The 22,562-nt window shown below is 42.3% G+C and overlaps 1 protein-coding gene across 6 annotated transcripts in view; it reads right to left on the reverse strand.

Moving 5' to 3' along the window:
• LOC107999759 (neural-cadherin) overlaps positions 1-22,562 on the reverse strand; it is a 168,289-nt gene that overhangs the window by 127,537 nt on the left and 18,190 nt on the right. Inside the window, exons 3-14 of one of the 6 annotated variants that reach the window (XM_062086791.1) lie at positions 13,431-14,835; positions 12,554-12,562; positions 11,251-11,442; positions 10,763-11,009; positions 10,477-10,696; positions 9,845-10,121; positions 9,118-9,713; positions 8,800-8,946; positions 7,610-7,801; positions 5,846-5,911; positions 4,440-4,451; positions 2,697-2,887 (exon numbers count right to left, since the gene is read on the reverse strand). In XM_062086791.1, coding sequence (XP_061942775.1) covers positions 2,697-2,887; positions 4,440-4,451; positions 5,846-5,911; positions 7,610-7,801; positions 8,800-8,946; positions 9,118-9,713; positions 9,845-10,121; positions 10,477-10,696; positions 10,763-11,009; positions 11,251-11,442; positions 12,554-12,562; positions 13,431-14,727 — 3,446 coding nt within the window. In that variant the 5' untranslated portion in view covers positions 14,728-14,835. Of the gene's footprint in view, positions 1-638; positions 830-2,696; positions 2,888-4,439; positions 4,452-5,845; positions 5,912-7,609; positions 7,802-8,799; positions 8,947-9,117; positions 9,714-9,844; positions 10,122-10,476; positions 10,697-10,762; positions 11,010-11,250; positions 11,443-12,553; positions 12,563-13,224; positions 13,273-13,430; positions 14,836-22,562 lie in introns of all 6 variants that reach the window. The other 5 variants (XM_062086790.1, XM_062086789.1, XM_062086792.1 and 2 more) reach the window with 5 other exon arrangements.

Genomic DNA, 22,562 nt, shown 5'->3' on the forward strand with positions numbered 1-22,562 from the left:
TAACGGTTCCACCTGGTGAGAGAGAATCTTAAATGGCTGGAAACGTTGGAGGTCTTGAAATGCCGGAATCGAACGTAATGCATGCAGCGGTATAAATATATCAAAATACTGTAATATTCCTGTAGCTTTCTATACCAACGATCTATACCAACATCGTCATTTGTATATTCGTATACTCGGTTCAGCGGTTTAATATGCAGCTTCTACCACTACTAGGAAGTTTTCAACGGTTTCAAGACAATTTTGTCCAGACGGCTATAATCCATTCAAGATTCTGACCAATCGTCGGGAACCAATCATTGGAAATCAACTGGGCTTGAACCGGGGAGGGGGGAATTTACGAAAAAAGGCGCGATACGATCGCGAGTAAAAATTTTTAGTTCGAGTCACGGTTCTCGATCGAGCAATGATCGCATGGTGCGACGGAAAGCGCGCGTAGCCCGTCCAGCCCATCGTTAACCATTCGACCGACGTACGTGTATGTATTTATGTGTACGTGTACATGTGAATGTGTGTAGATGCGTGTGTATGGAATCGTACACAATATCAATTAACGTGCACAAGAACAATACTGCCACGAGATTGCGTGCAGGGCGGGTTCGTGCAGAGCCGCACGGAGCATTAACAGTGTGACAGACCTGGCTTTAACAGACACAACTTTAGCCCCAACGGCCATGTTCTCTTTACAGTAGATCGGCCCATACACTATATGGTCCCACACGGGTGGATTATTCGCACGGTCCACAACGTCAATCTGTACTTCCACCGTTCGCGACAAGGGCGGGAAGCCCTTGTCTTGGGCCATCGCCTCCAGCTTGTACATCTCACGCTACACCAGACCGCGTGTACATAACAAACGGGAACAAAAAACAAATGGCGTTAGTAAGTCAGTCGTAATGACTCGTGGCAGTGAGTATTTTTTTTTTTTTCCGGGAGGAGTACACGGAGGAGGACCTCTCTCATCGTGTCGTCTCGCTCTCTCTCCATCTCCAAACCGTGTTTCTCTCTCTCCCGTATTTCGCATCTCTTCCCGCACTCTGCCATATTAGCGCTCACACCCTGGTGTAGCTGGCCTGCTCTCATCGTGTCTCATCTCGTCCCTAGATTCCTCGTCCACCTGTGGACCAATTATTCCCGGACGCAAAGTCATGACATGGAGTGTCCGGTATCTCCGGTAGCCGCTTTACACCGCTCTACCTTTTCTTTTTCTTTTTTTTCTTTTTTTTTTTTTTTTTTACATTAGCGCGATTACATTCTAAGCAAAGCGGGGCTAGGCGGCAGCAGGAAGCTGAACGTGCCGAACACAGCTGTACACAGGTGATCGCTGATCCCTGCCTCCGCACCTGCGTCTGTCTGTTCGTCAACTGCACCTCGTGAACAAGAGAAAAAGGGGAAATTTTGTTTATCGAAGGGACCTCGGTACGCATCATCCTCAGCCTACCCTATATTATACGGATCATCGCGCTAAGGACAATCCGGCATCCGGTTTTCCGAACTCGTACACACATCTAGGGATGTTTTCCGCTAAAGCTCGTCGAAGCCGAGCCTCTCGACTCTCCTCGTCCTCGATCCTTCCTCCGGATTTCTTGCGAATTCCCGTTCGATCCTCTCGTCGTCCAAGTGACGATCGCGTTTCTTTAGTATCGATCTACCTCGGATCCAGGAGGCCGATATCTAGAAATTCGGCTTCGACGAGTGATAACAATTAACGTAAGTAAGGGATAGATAGTAGTGGTAATAGTATAGTAATGGTAGTAGTAGTTGTATAAGTAACAGTAGTAAGTAGGTAAGTAGTAGTAGTAGTAACAGTAGTAAGTAAGTAGGTAAGTAGTAGTAGTAGTAATAATATTAGTAGTAGTAGTAATGGTAATAGTAGTAGTAGTAGTAGTAGTAATGGTAATAGTAGTAGTAGTAGTAATAGTAATAGTAATAGTAGTAGTAATAATAGTAGTAGTAGTACTAGTAGTAGTAGTAGTAGTAGTAGTAGTAATAGTAGTAGTAGTAATAGTAGTAGTAGTAGTAGTAGTAGTAGTAGTAGTAGTAGCAGTAGTAGTAGTAGTAATAGTAGTAGTAGTAGTAGTAGTAGTAGTAGTAATAGTAGTAGTAGTAGTAGTAGTAGTAGTAGTAGTAGTAGTAGTAGTAGTAGTAGTAGTAATAGTAATAGTAGTAGTAGTAGTAGTAGTAGTAGTAGTAGTAGTAGTAGTAGTAGTAGTAGTAGTAGTAGTAGTAGTAGGAGTGTCCGACCAATCAGCGATCTACCGCGCCGCGCTTAACCATACATGCTTCCTCTCCCGTAAAATACATCATGTAAGTATACGAATAGAAATAAATGGGAAATAGCGTAACAAATAACGAACCAAGGATACACATGAAAATCAAAATGTACATAGAGGCAACGATACGTAACCGATTCGTAGAGACGCGTAAAAACGAGTGAAGCTGATGATAAATAGAGGGGTGAACATGGATGATGAAAGAAATCGATATCAGACGAAACGTGGTGTGAAAAAGAATGGAAAAATAAAAGAGAACGAGAAAAGAAAACGAAGAGAACGAAGAGAGAGAGAAAGAAAGAGAGAGGAGAGAGAGAGAGAGAAAGAGAGAAAGAGTGAGATTTAAAAAAATGGGAGTTAGCACTGCATGGCACGGCACGGCATGTCACGTGTCTTGTCTCGGTCATGTCGTGGCATACAAACCTGGCTTTCACCGACGTCACTACAGTACCCACTGTGACATTTTCTTTGATGTGAATGGGGCCGTATACATTCGCATCCCACACAGGTGGTTTATTGTTTCTGTCTACGACGTCTAACTCAACGTCCACGTCTGCGTGCAACACTTGCATCCCTCTGTCGGAGGCCCGTACTCGCAGGCGATAGCTGTCACGCTAGTGGCAAAACATTGGGCCGTCAACTCACAGGACATTTTTTTCGAGATTGTTGTTGGCGGATTTTTTGTATTTTTATTTATTTTTATTTCGTTTTTTTTCTGTTTCTTTTTTTTTTTTTTTCCTTGAATTTTTCTTTCAGCTGTTTTCGATTTTTTTTTCCCTTTTTTTTTTTTTTTTTTTTTTTTTTTTTTATATACATACGTACGTATATAATTTTTTTTTATTGTTTTTGGTTGACGTTTACGAGAGAGAGATAAGTCACTCGGTGGCGAGCGCGGAGTGGGTCGCCAGGGACCCGAAGGGTATCGCTTAATTCGTAAAACGAAACGAAAGAGATAGAAAAGAGCGAAGGACCGTGTAGTCTCGAGAGGATCCGTTTCTTTTTCATTTTGAATCGTTCTACGCCTCTTTCTTTACTCGTTTTAGAGGTAATCTTCCCACGCGTCAGCCAATCTGTGATTAACCTGAAAACTTTCTGTCATTATCGAGTCAGTTTTAACGTAACATCGATCTTTTTACCTTGTTCCACGTTTCATACTTTCGCGTAATTAATCTCTATAAGAAATTTCATACTTACCTAGTATTTTCCCCGTATAACGAAGAAAAATAAATAAATAATCTCGGAAAATTTAAATAACCTCCTCGTGCCGATAACGATTATTTTTCTTTACGCACATTTTCGCACATATCGATGGTAATATCGATGATAATACAAACATTGTAAAGAAAGAAATATCCACAAATAGCTTAAAAAATTTGTAGTAAAATACATGTGTGTATAAATAGAAATTCTTGATATTTAGAGAGAGAAAAAAATATAACTGAAAGAAGACTAGTTTCAAACCCGTTATCGGCAATGAGATTTGATCGAAAAAAAGATTTGATCCTTCCCCTACGGATACACTCGAGACTAGGATAACAAGAAAAAAATGAACAAAAAGCGCGAATAAAAATCACGGAAAAGTAACAATCAGATCGAACCGAAATCGAAACCGAAACGAAAATGAAGATAGAAAAAAACGTACGTAATCGCGCTTGATGAAGTTATAATAGATAAAAATAAATAAATAAATAAATAAAAAAAAAAAAAGGAAGAAAAAAAAGAAATCGATCGAATCGACGGAGATAGAGAAGAGAGAAAGAGAGACAGAGAGATAGAAAGAGAGACGGAAAGAGAGATAAAGAGAGAGCGATACAAAAAAAAAAGAAACAGAGTGACGTCTCCGAGTGACAATTAATAATCATAGAATAAGAATAACACAAGTGAACGAAAATAATCGAAAAAATGATCGATCGAATAACATTTGAATAATATGAAAACGTAAATACGTTGCAACGATCAAGTTACAACGAATACCCGTACTTAATTATTATTATTATTATTATTTTTTTCACTTTCTTTTGTCTTTTTTTTTCCGTGTTTCATATTTTTTTTTTCTGCTTTTTTTCTTGCGCCGGTATAACAGTGATCTCTTATCACGTTATACCACCCATTTTCACGGTGTTCTCGATGCAAAGTGTGAAACACAAGAATGTAGTTCCTACTTACTGGAAAACAGCCCTTTTTTTTTTGTCATCATCAAATCCGAAGAAAGTAAATGGTGCAATGAACACAAACATAAACAATAAGAAATTCAAATTAGTTCCTTTACGAAATCAACCAATGCAGGCATTTGCATGCAAGCAAGAATGCGTTTAAAGAGGCATCAGGAGGAACAGGGTGACGTGAGTAAAGAAAAAAAAAAAAAAAAAAAAGAAGAAGAATCAGATCGAGAAATAGAGATAGAGAGATAGACTGAGAGAAAAAAGAAAGAGAAAGAGAGTAAGAGAGAGAGAGAGAAGTGAATAAAAAAAAAATAGAGTAAGAAAGTAAGAAATTGAATTAGAAGAGAAGAGCTCGTGGGTCGGAGAGGATAGATTTGGAGGGTGACCGGAGTTACAGAGAGAAGGAAAAAAAAAAAAAATTATGACGACCCCTCGTCTGATTCTTTCGTTTTAACGACACTCAAAAACCGATGGACGTTTTTACCGTTTTGTATTTTTATTATGTTATATATTAGTTTTTTTTTTGTTTTGTTTTGTTTTGTTTTGTTTTTTCGTTACGTTGCATCGTGTGTTTTTTTTTAGATCTGCATTATTCCGTATTTTTTTTTTTTTTGTCTGTTACGACAGTGGTATGCCGCCCCAATCACAGAAGAAAAAATGTCACACCACGGATGGATTTCTTACGGTATTATTCGTTATTGCGCTCTCGGCAAAAAATGTCTCTCGTTTCTTTTTTCCGGTTTTTTTTTTGGCTCATTGTCAGTCACGTCGTGGTTTGCGGGAAACACGGATGAAAGAGGATGAAAGTAGGGAAACGAGTCGGAGGGACTAAAGAGAAAAATTTGACGGGAAAAATACAAAATGCAAAAGAACACGAGAAAGAAAAGCAAAAGAATTGCTCCGTTACCGGAGAACGCAAAAGTACAAAAAGCGTTCGTTTTTTTTTTCTTTTTTTTTTTTTTTTCCTTTTGACAAACAACAAAATGCAAACGTTAAAAAATATCTCTTTTTCGTCCGATTTCGTTCGTATACAAATATTCGCTAAAGTCAAAAGACAAAAAGAAAATATATTTTTCACGAATCTTATATAGAAAGCAAAATGCAAGAAAAACAAACGGAAATAAGAGAAAATTTAGATGGAAAGATGGATGGTAGTTAAAAAAAAAAAAAAAAAAAAAAAAAAAATAAGAGAAATCATACGAGAAACGGAAACAAAGAAATAGAGAGAATTGGGAAGGAGAGAGAGAAATATATATATATATAGAGAGAGAGAGAGAAAGAGAGAGAGAGAGATTATCAGAGAGGAAGGGTTTAGGAGCGAGAGCGAGATCCGTTCCTGTAAAGGAATCAAAAACACATTCATATAAAATATTGCAAGCATTTTTCAAAAATTGTTTATGTCTGATGCACCACAAAATGCGTAGAGGTTGAAGTACACCGTACGTGGGGCTCAAAAAATGTCGTTCCCACCTGCTCCTGGAAGTTCAAAAAACATCACTTCCCTTTTGAAAAACATTCACATTAGTATTTTAAGTTAAGGAGAATTAATTAAGAGGTAATTAAAAAGAGTTGGGTCTCGTTCGTTTCCCTTCCTTTTGCTCTGTTTGTTCGTTCGTTTCCTTCCCGGTGTCGTTTCTTCCGCGGCTCTCTGTATCACGCGTTATACAAAAAAAAGAGAGAGAACACAAAACGAAAAAAGAAAGTAGAGTAGTAGTATGAGAGATATAAAGAAAGAAAGGAAAAAAAAAAAAAAAAAGAAAGAAACACGCAGAAACAATCTTTCTCCTTGGCTAAGGTTGGAAAATAAAAAGTGCACACGCTCGTTTATCACGGATCGTTTTGCCCGATACGCGAATCTCGAAAACGCGATCTTGATTGAACGCGATTTATTTCGTTTTTATTTTGTATTTTACTTTTTCTTTTATTATTTAGTTTTTTCTTTTTTCTTTTTTTTTTTTTAATATTCCAACGAACGTATAACATCGGGAACGAAAGGAGAATTTGAAAAAAAAATGAGAAAAAATTCTTCCAAGACTTTTCAGAAAAATCGAAAGTTTTTCCCGATTTTGCCCGAAGCAACGCGTTGAAGGAACAACAGAAAAAAAGAAACAGATCGAACGGAATAGATTCGAGAAGGAACAAAATGTACGTTATATGAAAAACAAGGGAAAAAAAAGAAAATATATATATATATGAACGTTGGTCGACGGATACGCGGCGATGAATATAAAAAAAAAAAAAAAAAAACGTTGGAGACAAGAGGTGTGTTCGATAGCTCGATTGGAACTTGTTTAAAAAGGTACTCGCGCCGCGAGCATGTTCTCGATAGAAAGAATGAGAGAGACAGAGAGAGAGTGTTCTGTTGCAAAAATAGCCCGAACGGTCGATCGATTCAGGTACATGAAGCGTTTGAAGGAAATCAGGCATAGCTAAGTATTTACCATAGTGAACACATTGTGCATATCAATGGGAATTAAAAAGTTCTATACATGTGCCGTAAAAAGGAAACTCATTTCGTTGCATATTAGTGATAATTATAGAGAAATAATTGCCGACCAAAACGTATATTAATATTATACAAGTTATCCGATCAGCAACAAAACGGATTCGTGTTAAATAACGTAAGTCAACGTAAAAAACGTACAATATATAGAGATATATATGTATATATCGGCAGAAGGTGTACACTCAACTTTTGTATTCGTATATAATTTAGAAATATGTGTGTATACATATATGTGTGTGTGTATATATTACACACACACATATATATATATATATATATTTTTTAATATACACACGCGCGTATAAGTGCTGTAACAAGTACGTATACACGCGAGCGTATATACTTATGTAAATTTGGGCATAAGAATATTTTTCGCAAGAACGCAACGTGCATTCTCGGCTCGTTAATCGGTTCTTCGTTGACGATTTCTTCGCGTTTTTTTTTTCTTTTTCTTTTCTTTTTATTTTTAACCAACTCGTTACGACGATCGTAATCGACGTCGTAAAAACGTTTAGACAAGGTGGCGACGATTCGGGCAGACGATTCGAAGAACCGGATGTTTCTCGGCCGAGAACACACAGTTGCGATCCTCCTAGAGAACTATCGTTTTGTTGTTACTGCTAAAGAGAGTCGTATATGTAAATTATCATCGATAGGATGATACTCACGTCTAGAGGCTTCTTTAAGACGATCCAACCAGATTCTGGTTGGATCTCAAAGTACTCCAATCCTTGGTCATTGTTCGGAGAGCTCAACGAGTATGTTATGGCACCGTTATTATCGGCATCCTCGTCCGATGCCGATACTCTGAGAATGTTCGTTCCGATACTGGCATCTTGTTTTACATTCTCTACGTATCGCTGAAAATAAACGAGAATTTATTTATGGATTCTCTTCCTCTATATATATATATGTATGAATGAAAAATGATTAGATTAAAAAAGGAAAACGAACGACTGTTTCGCAACGAGAAAGGATTCGAGAAAAGAAGAAAAAGATGACATATGGTGGAACGAATGATGCGCGAGCCACAAGGAAAGATCCTCTCCGTCTCCTCCTTTGTTTCCAAAATTGTTAATTTATTCCGTACAATGTTCGCGCACAAAGTTGAAAATGACTCGGTCGAGCATCTTTTGCATTTCTTTCAAACGTATCCCCTTTATGCATTCCCACATTCACCGGTTGAATTTCAAAGGGCATCAAATGCCGCGATACAACCGTTACGAAATTCCCCTCCCATCACCGCCTCTTTGTTCGCTATTTTCGCTTCGACGATGAATATCAGGAAATTGTCGAAATGAGACGCGATACGAATGCAAATGAAACGAAAGGTCAAACGTACACGCATTATCGAATGCCATGCTACGAAACTCGGCATGCATCAGCCTCTCACTTTAACCTACCCTTTAACCAGATAAAAATTGACTGACTCGAGAAGGCGATCAAAACTTGACAAAAGATATTTTCCAAAACATAAATATACGATTCGTTGATAACGATGCTTATTAAAAAGCGATCGATTGGAACGTACATAGAGACAACTTTCGCGTGAAACGTCATCCAAACAACTCCTCTTTAAAATGCTTTCCCTTTGTAATCCTAGTTCGTGCATCTGGCTTACTAATCTAGCACGAACGCTCGTCACGTGTTGCAGTAGGTCAACGATTTTTTACTATTATATCGACGTACGCATTTTTAGGGGAGAGGGAAAATGGGTCACGCTCGAATAACATTCGTATACTTTAAAGTCTTTTACATCTCGGTATCGAGCGGGGATGATATCGATGCGAAACGTTCTCTCCTTCGAAATTTCTTTCTCGCGAAGTATATAAGGCAGGATAAAAAGGATTCTACTCACCTGACGATCGAACAACGGCGGGTTATCGTTGACATCGGTGATTTCAACGGTGAACGAGCAAACACCTTCCAAGGAAGGTTCACCTTGATCCGTTGCTTTCACGGTAACGGATACAAATTTACCATCGTCTCCTTCGCGATCGAATACCTGAAAATATCGACACGATTTTACCATCTTTTCGTCTAATCGATCGAAACGACTTTTTGGAAAAAAAAGAAAGAGAGAAATTGGAGGAGATTAGTAACGGGGGACGAAAAACATCTCGGTCTGGTTGAAGTATTGGTTGAAGAAAATTTGTTGTTTCTTCGAAGGAAATACCTTATTCGTCAAAACTTGGCCAGTTTCCTCGTCAACGGTGAACTTGGTTCCCTTCTGATTGGGTTGTTGAACGATCGAATATTTCACTTGCCCGTTCACGCCCTTGTCTTCGTCCGTAGCCTGAACTTTGATCACGGTGCTGCCGTTGGGCGCGCCTTCTTCCACCTTCGGATTGTACATGCTGCAATCCTTGAACACCGGTTTGTTATCGTTCACGTCGGTGATGAATACGACGACGACAGCGGTGCTGGTATGGGTGGTGGTCTCCCCGTTGGGGCAACAAGCACCGTCGTCGAGGGCTGTCACGTTCAACTCGTACTTGTCCCTGTCCAAAGAGATCGCTTTCCCGTGAAGGCGAATCACACCGGTGATCTCCTCGATCACGAACTGGCCCGATGTCGTGTTACCGCCGACGAATCGAAAGCGAACGTTGTCCCCGTCCTTGTCAGAGGCGACCACCGTTGTGACGAGCGTGTTCGGCCCCGCGTTCTCGTCCACGTTCGGCGTGTACACCTGCTGGGAGAACTTTGGCTCCTCGTCGTTCTTGTTCTTCGTGTATATGCGCACCGTCGCCGTCCCCGTTTTCGGCGGTTCCCCTGGAAAATTAGCCTCGCTGATCACACCAGCCTCGAGACGAGCTTTCGAATCGACCAACCATGCCAATTTAAATCCCGAACAGCGATAAAGCGCAGTGTGAATAACGACGAAGGAAAGGCCTTTTATTTACCTTTGTCCCTGGCGGTGACAACGAATTCGTAATAAGCATTGTTGTTATCCGCGTCGAGCTGCTTATTGTTAACTATGATCCCGCTCGAGTCCACGCTGAAGTGGTCGTCCGACACCAGATACTCTATTTCCGCGTTTGCACCGGAATCCGCGTCGGTCGCTTTCACTTTCAGTATGCTCGTCCCCAACGATATATCTTCGTCCACGTTATGGGCTTGGTAATCGGGCAATTCAAATTTCGGCGCATTGTCGTTCACGTCCGAAACTCGTATGGTCAACTGGAAAAAGTTGAACGGGAAAATTTCAATCTTTCGAATAATTTCATCCTATCATTTCTTCTCTTCCCTCCTACATACGTATTATATATATAAAACAAATATTTTCGTAACTTTTTTCTCGCGAATAAATTACAATTTCCATTGAAACTTAACTTATTAATTTATTAATTAAAAAGGATACTTTTGTTTACTTCGATAATTTATATGTCTAAATACGTGCCCTCGTTCTCGATCGTATCGCGTTATCATTTAAATAACAATACGATAATTTATTCGGCCAAAACTTGCAATATCACGAGATACGTAATACAGTGTTTAAAAAGAAAAAGAAAGAGGCACCGACGGATGAACGTACCTCAACGGACGTAGAGAAACCACCCGAATCCTCGGTGGCGGTAACGATAAGGGAGTAGATGTGCGGTTGACGAAGATCCTCGAAATCCAATTCCTTGGCCAACTTTACGATGCCGGTGGTTGGTCCGATATTGAACGTTCCCGCCGCGCCTTGGCCTTGCGCCTTCAGCGTGTAACGAATCTCGCGGTCGGCGAACGACTTTGCCTTCACCGATATGATGCTGAAAATGGAAAATTGGTGGCCGGTTAATGGGCAGGTCGCGGGTGGCGGGGAGGAAACGACTCACTCGGAATCCTTCTTCTGGTTTTCAGGTATCTCGGCTTCGTACGCGGTCATGTAGAACTGAGGCGCCCGTTTCCCACCTACGATCGATAGTCGTTCCTCGGGAGTCGACTGATAACGCCTCTCGTCTATTCGCCCGTTCTGGTCCTCCGCTTTCACGTACAGAACGTATTCCATGTCCAACTGAAAGAGATCGGTCCCCCGGGTACGCACCACACCGGAGCGCTCGTCCACCTCGAAACGGCCACCGGCTGCAAACCAAGATGAATTATCCTCATTCCGCCCGGCTAATGAATCGAATTCGTTAGAATGGTTTTTCATAAAGAAAAATAAACTCTTCGAACCCTCGATTTGCAAAGAAATAAAAAGAAACAAAATTCACGATAACTGATTACGTTGGATCGAAACATTCGAGCATTTCCACTGAAGGGGAGTAGGAATAATTTACAGATGATGACAATAGATATCGCGTAATATCGAGTTCATACGTACTCCGATCTCGCACGATGAAGTAGTGAATATTGCTGTCGGTGTCAGGATCCCTTGCTTGAAGGGTAAACACGTGAGTATTCGGCGGTGCATTCAGCTGTACGACCGTTTGCATTGGCAGGGGCCGATTTATGAAGTACGGTGGCTCGTCATTAACGTCCTTCACGTTGATAATGACACGCTGATTGTCCGTGTCTGTAATCGTCCATCGATTTATCGATTAAACCACGCATAAGCGATCCCCTTCCATCGACAGAAAACGGTGGACAGTGTTCAAAGGCGGTGACCGGATACCGTTTGACATTATCTTGTCTCACGCTTTGACCTTTGGCCTGTTAAATCTAACGCGACCGCTTTAAATGAAATTCCGCCGCTATATATCAATCTCTACCGTTATACACCTTACAGCGTACATCATCCGTGTCGTCAATTTTTCATACCCATTTTTTCGAATCATTCCAACCGGATTCACCGAATTGAACAAATTTCATCCTTGTATCTTGAGATTACACGCGTGTATCAATTTTCGTTGCCGGAGAATTCATTTCTCTCTTCAAATATCAAAACGATAAATATCGCTACTACTTCAAAAGAAGAAAAAAAGAAAAATACTTTTATTATTTTTCTCTCGTATTTACCTCACGCGTTTCTTTCATTTTCGAGAAAGAAAAAATGCACTCGGTGATTTCGAGCTGTTCCAACTTTTCGATTCGAAATTCGAATCACGCTTGAATTAATCTCGATCGATATCCTCGTTTGCGCAGGGGTGATAAACTACGTTCGTAATTCAACGATGCTTTTTTAATTTATTTTTCGTAGCGATCCACGCCGTCTTTCTCGTCGCATAAACATCGAAATTGTTATATCGTATTATGGATCGAAAGATATTTAGATATCGGCAGAGAAATGAAGCGACGAGAAATTTTTAGGAAATTGGTTCGGAACGGCGTTAAAATCTTATCTAGGCCGAATCGCTGCAGCGTGGATACATTCTGTCGGCGAAGCTCGATCGAGAAAGGAATTCGGTTTATTAACCCCCATCTTCCACCGTCATCGCCCATAAACACTGTCGACCCAACGAAACAGCGCACTCGACAAGCTTCCATAATTCCGTACAAGCGTTTGATGCAACGACAAACTAAAAAAAAGAAAAGATCGTTCCATTCGAATTATTATCGAAGCTGCGTTCTTTCATCCATCTATCGTTCTACGTTTTATTCTATGGGATATGCACACATTCTATGGGATAGATAGAGTGACAGAGAGAAAGAGAGAGAGGAAAAAGTAAAGGATTGCTACTACTTACATTGAAATCCTGTGAAAGCCAAGAATGCGGGAAAGAAAACATTCGTCGTTAATAAGAGTTGAAAGCATGGATCGACGATTACGAACACACGGCAAGAGATCGAGTTCGTCGATGGATCGAGAAAAAGATGAGAGGGCGAATTGTAGGAGAAGAGAAAATACTAATCGTATCGAAAATTGCGACGAGGTTAATAATTTGGCGGGCAACCAGTTGTCGAGTAACGTCGACAATAACGCCGGAATACGACATAATTTAATTCCTTCCGGCCCCTTCATGCGTAACACGCGTCCCCGCTCATTCTTCCCGGTGAAACTGTAATTAGCGCTCGACCCCGCTCTGCTAAACCACACGTTCGAACAATTACCAGTTCCGAAAGGAAATTGTATCCACGTGCGAGCCGAACGCTCGCCGGATCCCCGCGTTTTAACGCGTCTCTCTTGCCGTGTCACGTTCGTTCGGTTATTGTCGTGGAACGACACTACTTTCGCGATTTTCCACTAGCACAAGCGTACGTCTTTTTCACCCCATTTTTTTTGTTTGCTTTTTTTTTTTTTTAATTCGCAGAAGGAAAGACGAGACGTGGGGCGAAGAGGCAGAAAGTGACAGACGGTGATAGGACTGCGGTGCTGCTTTCGAAGGAAGAAAAGTATAAAAAAAAATCGTAATTGTACCGTGATATGGACACTGGAGATACGACGAGTATCGTGCACACCGTTCTTCTGCCACGAGTAAGAAAATAAAAGATTAATCGGAGGATCGAAAAACGAGACGAAAGGATAATTTTCTACTCGTCGCGAAATTAAATTGGAAGAAAAATAAAAGAAAAAAAAAGGACGCGAGCGTGAAATATTGGAGATATTGGAACGAATGGTTTTACCTGTGTTGGTAATAGTCACCCAAAAATCGATGGTCTTTTCCGAGCCCAGCTCCTCGTAATCCCATTTCTGCTTCACTATAACCGACCCGTTCGAATCTACCGTGACCCACTTGTTCTCGTCCCTGATCTTGTACGTCTCCTTCTCGTTCTCCTTCTCCAGGTAGAACACGATCTTTCCTTCGATGTCGCCATCCGCTTCCGTGAAGTCCACCTTCTTGGTCGGTCGAACGGCCCTGGTCACCCTCCTCTTCCGTATCCTGTGCACCTCGGCCGACTGCTCGACCGGGTCGGACGTCAAGAACCTAACCACCACCTTGGCCGGCTTCTCGCTCGACCTGCTAGGGTTTCGCACGTCGTGCGCCTCCACCATCGCCACGCACTCGCCGTCCTCCTCCGCCCCGATCTCCGGCTCGCCGACCAGCATCAGCTCCCCCGTCTGCGGCACCACGACCAACAGCCTGCTAGGCGTCACCAGTTTGTACGCCACTTTGTCCCCGTCCGCGTCCTTGGCCACCACCTTGCCAACGGTGGAGAATCGTCTCCAACCGGGCACCGAATTCCTCTCGCCGCTCTTGCTCGGCCGCGCCTCGAACGCGTACTCCTCCCTCTCGAACACCGGGCTGTTGTCGTTCTCGTCCAGCACCCGCACCACGCCGTCGATCCGGGAACTGGTCAGCAGATAACCGTCCGAGGCGTGGATCACCACCGTGTGCGCCTTGCTCGCCTCCCGATCCAACGGTTTCGCCGTCACCACCCGGACCCCTTCCTTCTCGCTGGCCAACGTCAAGTTGAATCCCGTCCGATTCGAGTCCTCCTCCTTCAGGGCGAACGGCCTGTCCCCCGTCTCGTCCGCCAGGATCGCGTAGTGCACCGGGAAGCTTCCCCGCGCCCTCAGCACCGGGAAACCCTCCACCAAAGTGCCCGCGCCTCGATTCTCCCCCACCTCGCCCTCCCCCAGCCGATCGTGCGAGAAGGTGATCATGTTCCTTCGATTTATCACGTACAGGTGGAGGAAATGGGTCTCGGTGGCGTTGGCCAGCTCCTCCACCACCATCAGGTTCACGGGGCGGTCGACCAACGGCGACAAGTCGGACGTGGTCATCACGAGCCCGTTCCCGAGCACGGTGAAGAACTTGGAGAAGTTGTTCTCCATCAGGCGAAAGTTGGAAGGCCGTTTCGTGTTGAACAACGTCACCTCGTAGCCCGGGTAAACGTCGTGAGGGAGGACCACCACTTTGTCGCCGTCCACCTTCTCCGTGGCCGCTAAGAGGGCCGCGACCACGAGTGCGCGCCACATCCTGCCGCCTCTCTCTCTCTCGCTCTCTCTCTCTCTCTCTCTTCTCGTCGTCCGCACCTCTCTCTCGGTAGATCCGACCTTTCACCAGAGCATGAGTGCCGACCGCATCTGAAACCAACACCAATGCGATTCAACACCGACCGTTCGCCATTTTTCCATTTCGAGGGGGGAAAGTAAACGCGCTTTCGATATCGATCCTCCATTTCCAAGTAGCGTTCCAAGTTCAGGCTTCGTCGAAACGGACCGGTTATCTCGCGAAAATTGCGGCAGAAACGAACGCGACCATGATCCGCCGCCGGCTGATTCGGATTTATGTCTCCCTTTGGACGGATCCGTCAGACGAAAAATAAAACTGTCGCTCGAACAACAGCCATTTTCCACGTGTCTGTCCAAGTTGCGCGCAAATGCGTGATTCCGAATAATTATCCGAGGAGTAAAAATCGCGAAGCGTTTCATTATTGCGAAATAAATGAAAAAAATAACGATATTATAACCCGAATATCTTGTATCGATGTACATTTCGTAAAATCTGTCCGAATTGAAAGGCGAGTCGAATCGAATGGACTCACGAATTAACAGAATTCGTGCTATTCCGATCGACGTTTCGATACTTGCCTCGCTTATCGTATATGAAATTCCACGTTCGAGTTTGTTCGAACAATTTTGTGTTTGCCGTTCAAACAACGAAGAAACTTGTATCTTTTATAAGAAAATAAAATATTTCTGCTTAATCCGCATTATCTCGACAATGGAAATTTTTCGAGAATGGAAAAAAATTATTCAACGACTCGTCCATTCATGTCGCTCGCCGCAAAGGATACCGATTTCCGATACAGCTTTTCACCTTTCTCTCTCTACACCAGAAAGCTTCTGTTCGAAAATAAAGACGAGTGGACGCTCATCTTTCTGCCACGTGGAAATCTTGCTAAAATCCGCGAATATAAAATCTCTTGAAACTGTTAAGAAAAGAAGGAAAGAACGTAGCCGTTGTGTGAGAGATTGGACACGCGTTGAGAAATCGAAAGGATGAACGGGGAGGAGGCCGTTTTCTCCTTTTGTGCATCTTCTCTTTTTTTTTCTTCCATCGAGAACCGTTTCGAACTTAAACGAGCCGCGGCTGACCTCACGTCCGGTCCTCTCCGGCCCGTGAATAGAATCAAATGGAACGGAGGGCTTACTAAATGACAATGGTCAACTCGTACGCGCCGGTTCTTATTTCCGGTGCAACGTTGCGGACATTGTTCATCGAGTCGGTGCCTCTCCGCCGCCCTCTAACCAACCGGCATTGATATTTCCAACGATGAAAAAAAAGACAATGACGCGACGATTGCAATTTCTTTTCACGCGCGCGTCTCTTCTCTTTTCCTCTCTCTCTTTCTCTCCCCGAAAAATCGTCGCCGATAAATCACTTTACGGGAGACAAAGTTACGAAGAGGAGATATTATATTTGGAAGGGAAAAAAATAGATGATATAATGAAAAAATCTCGATCGGATCGAAATATCGGTTTTCGATTCTTATTGCCCCGATTGAAATTGTCCTCGGCGCACGACGCAAGAGTTATCGATAAAGATACAAAATAAGCGGGTAATTGCGAATATCTGCGATATTGGGTGTCTAGACGCTACGCCCGGATCAATTTGTTTGAATCGCGAAATTAGATATACCGCCTCTGTCGATGTAACATTCCGTGAAACGCTTCGATTATATCGTTGGCGTCGCCCTTTTTTCCTTTTCTTTTCTACGTTATCGATATCGAACAACGTTCGTTCGCGAGAGAAGGAGAGAGGCGAGGCGTTTTGATCGGAAAACGATGACGCAGGAAAGGTCGCATTATCCGCCCCTGCGAATCAACGCCGTCGCAATTCGCAGCGAGAGCAGATGCCGTGGGTCGAGCCGAGCATTATACGGTTAAGTCGAAAGAAACACGACACCCGATCCCTCCACGAAACGTATTAAGTGACTGCCCTCGGTTGGGACCAGCTCCGACCATGGAAAACGATACATCGACCTTATACCCTGCGCCCTTTAAAACAGAAAAAAGAACAAAAAGAAAGAAGAAACCTCGCTCGTTCCAACGACGCACGACGGGATCTTCAACGTGGAGATGCACTTGTGAACGACGTCCGACTTCCTTCTTAGAAAAGAAGCTTCTCGCTTCTTTAGATTCGATGGAATGCCGCTTCGTAAATCGTTCGAGGGTTGTGGAGAACGGGACGGAAGGAAAAAGTGATCCACCGATTTTTCCAAGATTTTTTCCGCGGAAATTACTCTTTTTTACCCCTCCCCCATTTGGTTAATTTTATTTTCACTGTACAGATTCACCGATAAAAGTTCGACGAAACGAACTCCCCCTCTCTATTCACACGGCAAAAGTTTGGGTGAAAATATTCCACGCGACACGCTTTTTCAAAAGTTCAAGAGTAACCCGTATAATTATTCACTCGCGAGGCTGCGTAAATCAAAGGTGGAAATGAAGATTTTACCGTTTCGAACGAAACAGATCGAGTTATTACGCGATTATGCGAAAATATTTGCGAAACGCCGTCTCTGATAGATTCCTTCCACCACCCCCTTCGTCGTAATTTCCCTTTTCTTCGCCCTTCGCGAACCTTGGGTAACTTTTTATTCTTCCCTCGACGATCGTAAAAACGTCAAAAACGATAATCCGCTCCCGTACTTATGTAAATAACCTCGTATTCGGAGAACTCAGATTTAGATCTCTTGAAAAGGGGAGGTTCGCGATATTTTTCTTCTTCTTTTTCTCCCTTTCTTCTTAATCAAACTTTTTCCCATACATTTTACATGTTTGCGATTGTTTCTCAACGTATATAAGGAAAAATATTCCATTTCCATTAAAGAGATTGTTGAAGCGATTATTCGCAATCGTTCGTCGTTAAATGTGAATTTTTCCAGTGAAATAAAATTATGAGATTCAAATTCTCTCCAATTCATTTTTCTTCCCAAAGATATTTCGACGAGGGAAATAACGACGTAAAAAATTTATTCAGTCATACTTGTCATTCCGTTAATTAAACATTTCTCCGTATAATTAACGCGTTACGCTTCAGATTATTTATTCTTTCATTCGAGTAGCAATTACGAAGATGGAACCGGAAGCACGATGATTAATGTTCGTTACAATCGCGTTACAAATGATAATCACTATATCCTTTTATTTTCTTAATTAATCACCAAAAATTCTTATCTATCCTTTTTCGATCTCCGATTACGTACGAATAATATAATTCGAAATGAATAACTTTTCACGAACGCGTTTCTCGATTGCTTGTTTTTGACGACGAAACGAAAACAATGTTATAAAAGCACTGACGTACGAACAGGAAACGATGAATTGATAAAATTAATAAAAAAGGTGGAGAGAAAAGAGAAACGGGAGAGAAATTAAGCGGTGTGCTTTACGATCAAGCGATCCGCTTATAAGCCATATTACCAAACCGAACGTGTAGTCTTTTTCTTCGATCGTCCAAATCCGAGCAACTCGTACTAAATCGTGACGTAAGCCTATTAACGGCCAATCTTTATCCCGGACTTACACCACGATGAATTTGTGTACGTAGGCCATTTCATAACGCTCGATCCCTACGCTTTTATTCAATATAGTCGCCCAATGATTCCATCGAACAACAACTCCTCCATCCCTCTTTCCTACATTTCCCTACATTTTCATCCTTTGCGAAAGATAGCATCGACGACATCCCTCTTCCAAGCAAAAACGGAGCTAGAACTTCGACTAACCATGTATCACGAGAACCTGTTCTTCGTAAAACCAATAAATCGTAACGATAAATCATTTCGCCTCGAGACGGAATATAATTATCTTCGACATTTCTATCCGAACGATCCGCGCTTTTACCTTTAACGTTAGACTGGTTAAAAAGAAAAATGAAGGAAGAAGCTACACTTGGATAATTTAAAACGGTCAGTTCGTGGCCCGTGGAAGAATAAGAAACATCCGTTCGAATCAAGATTTGCTTCCAAGACTTAATAACCGGGCTGAGACTAAATTATCATCGCGAAACTTTCGATAGGAAATCCGATCCGCAAACGCGAGATGGTTCCTGCCATATGTCTGCCTCTTGCTAGGAGAGAGCCAACCGACAAAATGTTTGCCGTGCGGTGATTAATGCCTTGCGATTCACCATCTTCTCCATCGTCCGTGCGAAACGTTCGAGAGTACGTGCATTCGTCGTTACCAAAAAATTTGTTTCCTATTATTAATTCCAAACGATGATTTAACGGCGTTTGCTCGTGTATTTGGGAAAACAGTAATAGCGGAATTATTAATATTGTTCGCGTCGAAGGGAAATTTTAGCCTACGCTGTCAATATCGATATTTGATTTTCCACGGAAATTTTAGACGGGGTCGAAATAACACCGATCAATAATAACGGAACGCGTTCTATCGAGAAATTTAAATTTACGATTTTTCGAAATAAAGAGGACGAAACTTTGCCATCCAGCTAACAAACAATTTATTTCTCGAATATTTCTCAAATATTCGATTTTATCCTCCACGTGTTTTTCCTGCGTGCATTTTGCACGCGTTGCACGGAATATTAGATACATTGAGAACGACGAAAAGGAATTCGTTATGCATCATCTTGCGCGTAACAGAAAAACGAATCCGTTGATTCGATTAATCAACAGTGATCGAATGTATTCGCGTGATAGTGAACGAAATATATCTTCCGTTTGAGTAATTAAAACAAATCGATGGTACACGTGTTTTGGACAAATAATTATTTTCCGAAACGAAATGGTTACGCATCAAAAGCGCGTAAATTATTCCCTGGATCCGAAGTAATCATTGCATTCGTAAATTGCTCGTTCTTTCTTGCAATTTTCCTTTCTTCGGCGTAGCTTCTCCTTTTCCTCGAGAAATTTCAAATTTCGAAAAGATTTTCATCCTCGTGGCTGAAAGAAATTCACGCCACGATACACAACTTTCATTATCGTTCATATCATTTCCAAGCCTGAAACAATTAAGAATCGACAAACTCGAAAACGATTATTTCCAACTCGTAGAAAGCTTTCCGACATTTTTTGTTTCGACTTCAAAAGAAAAAGTTATCGGTGCACGATAAGCGTTAAAGTGATCGAAACAACGATGTTAAACGAAACAGATTCTTTAGCATTTCGTCATTTTAGCAAAAAGAAGATGACAAAAGAAAGAAAGGAAAAGAAATTTGAACGAAAATATTTAATACGAGAGTAATAAATGAAAGCTTGTGCCGTGTTCAAAGAGTCATCTTCGTTTATGAGAGAGAGAGAAAGTTAATTATCTTATAAAATGAAAAAGTTCCCTGCCTCGTGTAATTCTATTTTCATTTAATCCAAAACTTTTTGAAAGTACTACGAATTACGCTACTATTCGCGTCTTTGTCGCGTCAACGTTCCGCCCTGCAAACGGATAATATTCTCTATTATCCGAGACTGGGATTAAAATTTTACGAAACGTGATTTATTATGGAAACTAACAACACGATGGTTACTTAAGAGTCGCTACACAATAGCGCATACTTTCATCGCCATTCACGCTTTATTATTTTCAATTCGCTACGTCGTGTATATATATATCGTCGATCTCGATGCGATCGTTGCACGCCGTTGACGCGCAGCGTAAAAGTTAAAAGGATCAGAACAATGATAATCGAGAACATTCCTTACCGAAGGGATATCACGATAAAGTTGCGGATCGTTGAAGTTCAAAATCTTTGAAAATCAGAGGAGGAGTTTTATGGGGAAAATCGGAAGGATACACTGGCGGGAAATTGTGGTGGAGATGGGTGGGCGGTGATGCAGCAGGAATCGACAGGTCGTTCGTTAGCGTCAGTATCAATTTTCGGATTAAACGGCAGTTATACAGCGGTGGCCACGTTGCAAAAACTATTGCAACTGACGTGTGCGTATCGATGCACGCACACGGTTGCGCGGACCGATCGTGATATCGTATTTAAACGCGTAGAAATTCGCGAGACAGTCGAGAGAGACAGCTAATTATTTCGTAATTAAATCGTTTCACCGAGCCATCCGAAACGACGAGTTTTCAACGCGAGACGCTCCTGCTTTTCATGCTCGACGCACGGTTAAGTCGATTGCAAATACTATTTTTACCTAGCCTTTACTTTAAAATCTTGAATACCCACGTCCACTCTTACCACTCTTATTCGACCAAGTAGAACGAAACTAAAATAGATCATTGCTCCACTTTTCTTACACCTTACGTTTAAAAAAAAAATACATACTGGATATTAATAGCACCGACGCTTTATCTCTTTGGTATCATTTTCTAATCAACTCGCTATCAATTTTCAAAACCCCCGTAATTTCCAACAAAAATTCTCCTATATGCAAAACTGTGGATACGCGTATCTTTCGACAAGTTGCAGCTTCCTTCGTCGAAAATAGGGACGCGCACGAGAGAACAACTGATCGAAGACTGCGAGCAACGATCGGATGGCCAAGTTCCTGTTAAGAAACTTTGTAACGTTTCCAGCGAACGTCCGTTTACGGTCTTCGATCTCGTCAACAACGCGTGGGTGTACCCGTATACTTCTTTTTCGTAAATTAGCGTGACGTTTCAATTCCACTTTATTAAGCTTTGCCCGTCTCCACTTCTTACCGAGGGAAACGTCGATATACATCATGTGGGTACTTGGATTAGTTTCTAAATTAAAGGAAAGGAAACGAAAAATTCTAAATATCTCGTACGCGTTTCGTTGTTTTTCCAACGTTTCCCGATCGTGGCGCGAGGAACCACGAAGGGGCGGCGTCGGATAAGCAACGAACGTGGAGAATTAAGCCAATTAAGAGGAGCAAATACCGCATGGTAACGAGCCGCGCGATGTTTTCTAAGAAAGTGACGTGGCCGTCTGGAGGAGGGGAGGGGGAGAGCCAAAAAGCGGGGGTTATCGTGGCGAGTGCTCGAACGGTTGAAAGGGGTTAATGAGGGGTTAGGCGCACAAGTCGCAACGTTGGCCGAACGAGGGAGAGACAAGGGCGATCGAGGAGGCAGCCACGATCGATTTCTTTCTCCTCGAATAACAACAGCCGACCTATTCGTATCCTGCGATATCGACGTTTCGAGTTCGTTGGCCCGACGAATATCCTATACCCGTGTTGTCCCAGGTTATTAGTCAACGTTCGTCGCGATGCAAATTTCATCGTTCTCTGTAATCGTACCGACCAATTGTTTCCAATGTGTACACGGATATGGAACGCGATCGCGTGCTCTTTTCCGTGATTGGAAAAGAATCACGGAACTTTCGAAACGAGCGGCGATATTTCGCCAATAAACCGCATAATCTTCCATTCGACTTTTACATCGAGGGACAATATTTTCCCAGAGATTCGAGACGTTGCCTGAACGCCAGTTTCCACTGAGAGAACACGCCGCAATATTCCATTTAACCGAGACCGCGTAATAAGGAAGAGGAGCAGAGGTAACTAGCCTGCGAAGTTACGAAATTAAACGAGAATCTATTAGAGAAGGGAATGGAGAAGAGAGAGAGAAAGAATATTCGAAACAACGATCGCATTCGCTGCGACACGTCGGAAAGACGCTTTACCTTATATATCTCTAATGAACTTGGAAGGGAGCAAGTCTCCATGACAACCTACGACAACGGCTATAAAGAATGTAACGACGATGCGCCAACCTTCGATACCCTTTCTATATCGAGTATCGATATCTACCTGTCGAGTGCTCTCGAGGAAACTCGTCCCGTAAGTGGCTGTCGCACTCGGTAGTACGCGTGCACTCGATCCTCGTGACGTAAACCGATTCTAGGTCATTGTACTCTTTCACGAGGT

The sequence above is a fragment of the Apis cerana genome, linkage group LG16 (assembly GCF_029169275.1).
Source record: "Apis cerana isolate GH-2021 linkage group LG16, AcerK_1.0, whole genome shotgun sequence".
NCBI classification, from domain to species: domain Eukaryota; kingdom Metazoa; phylum Arthropoda; class Insecta; order Hymenoptera; family Apidae; genus Apis; species Apis cerana.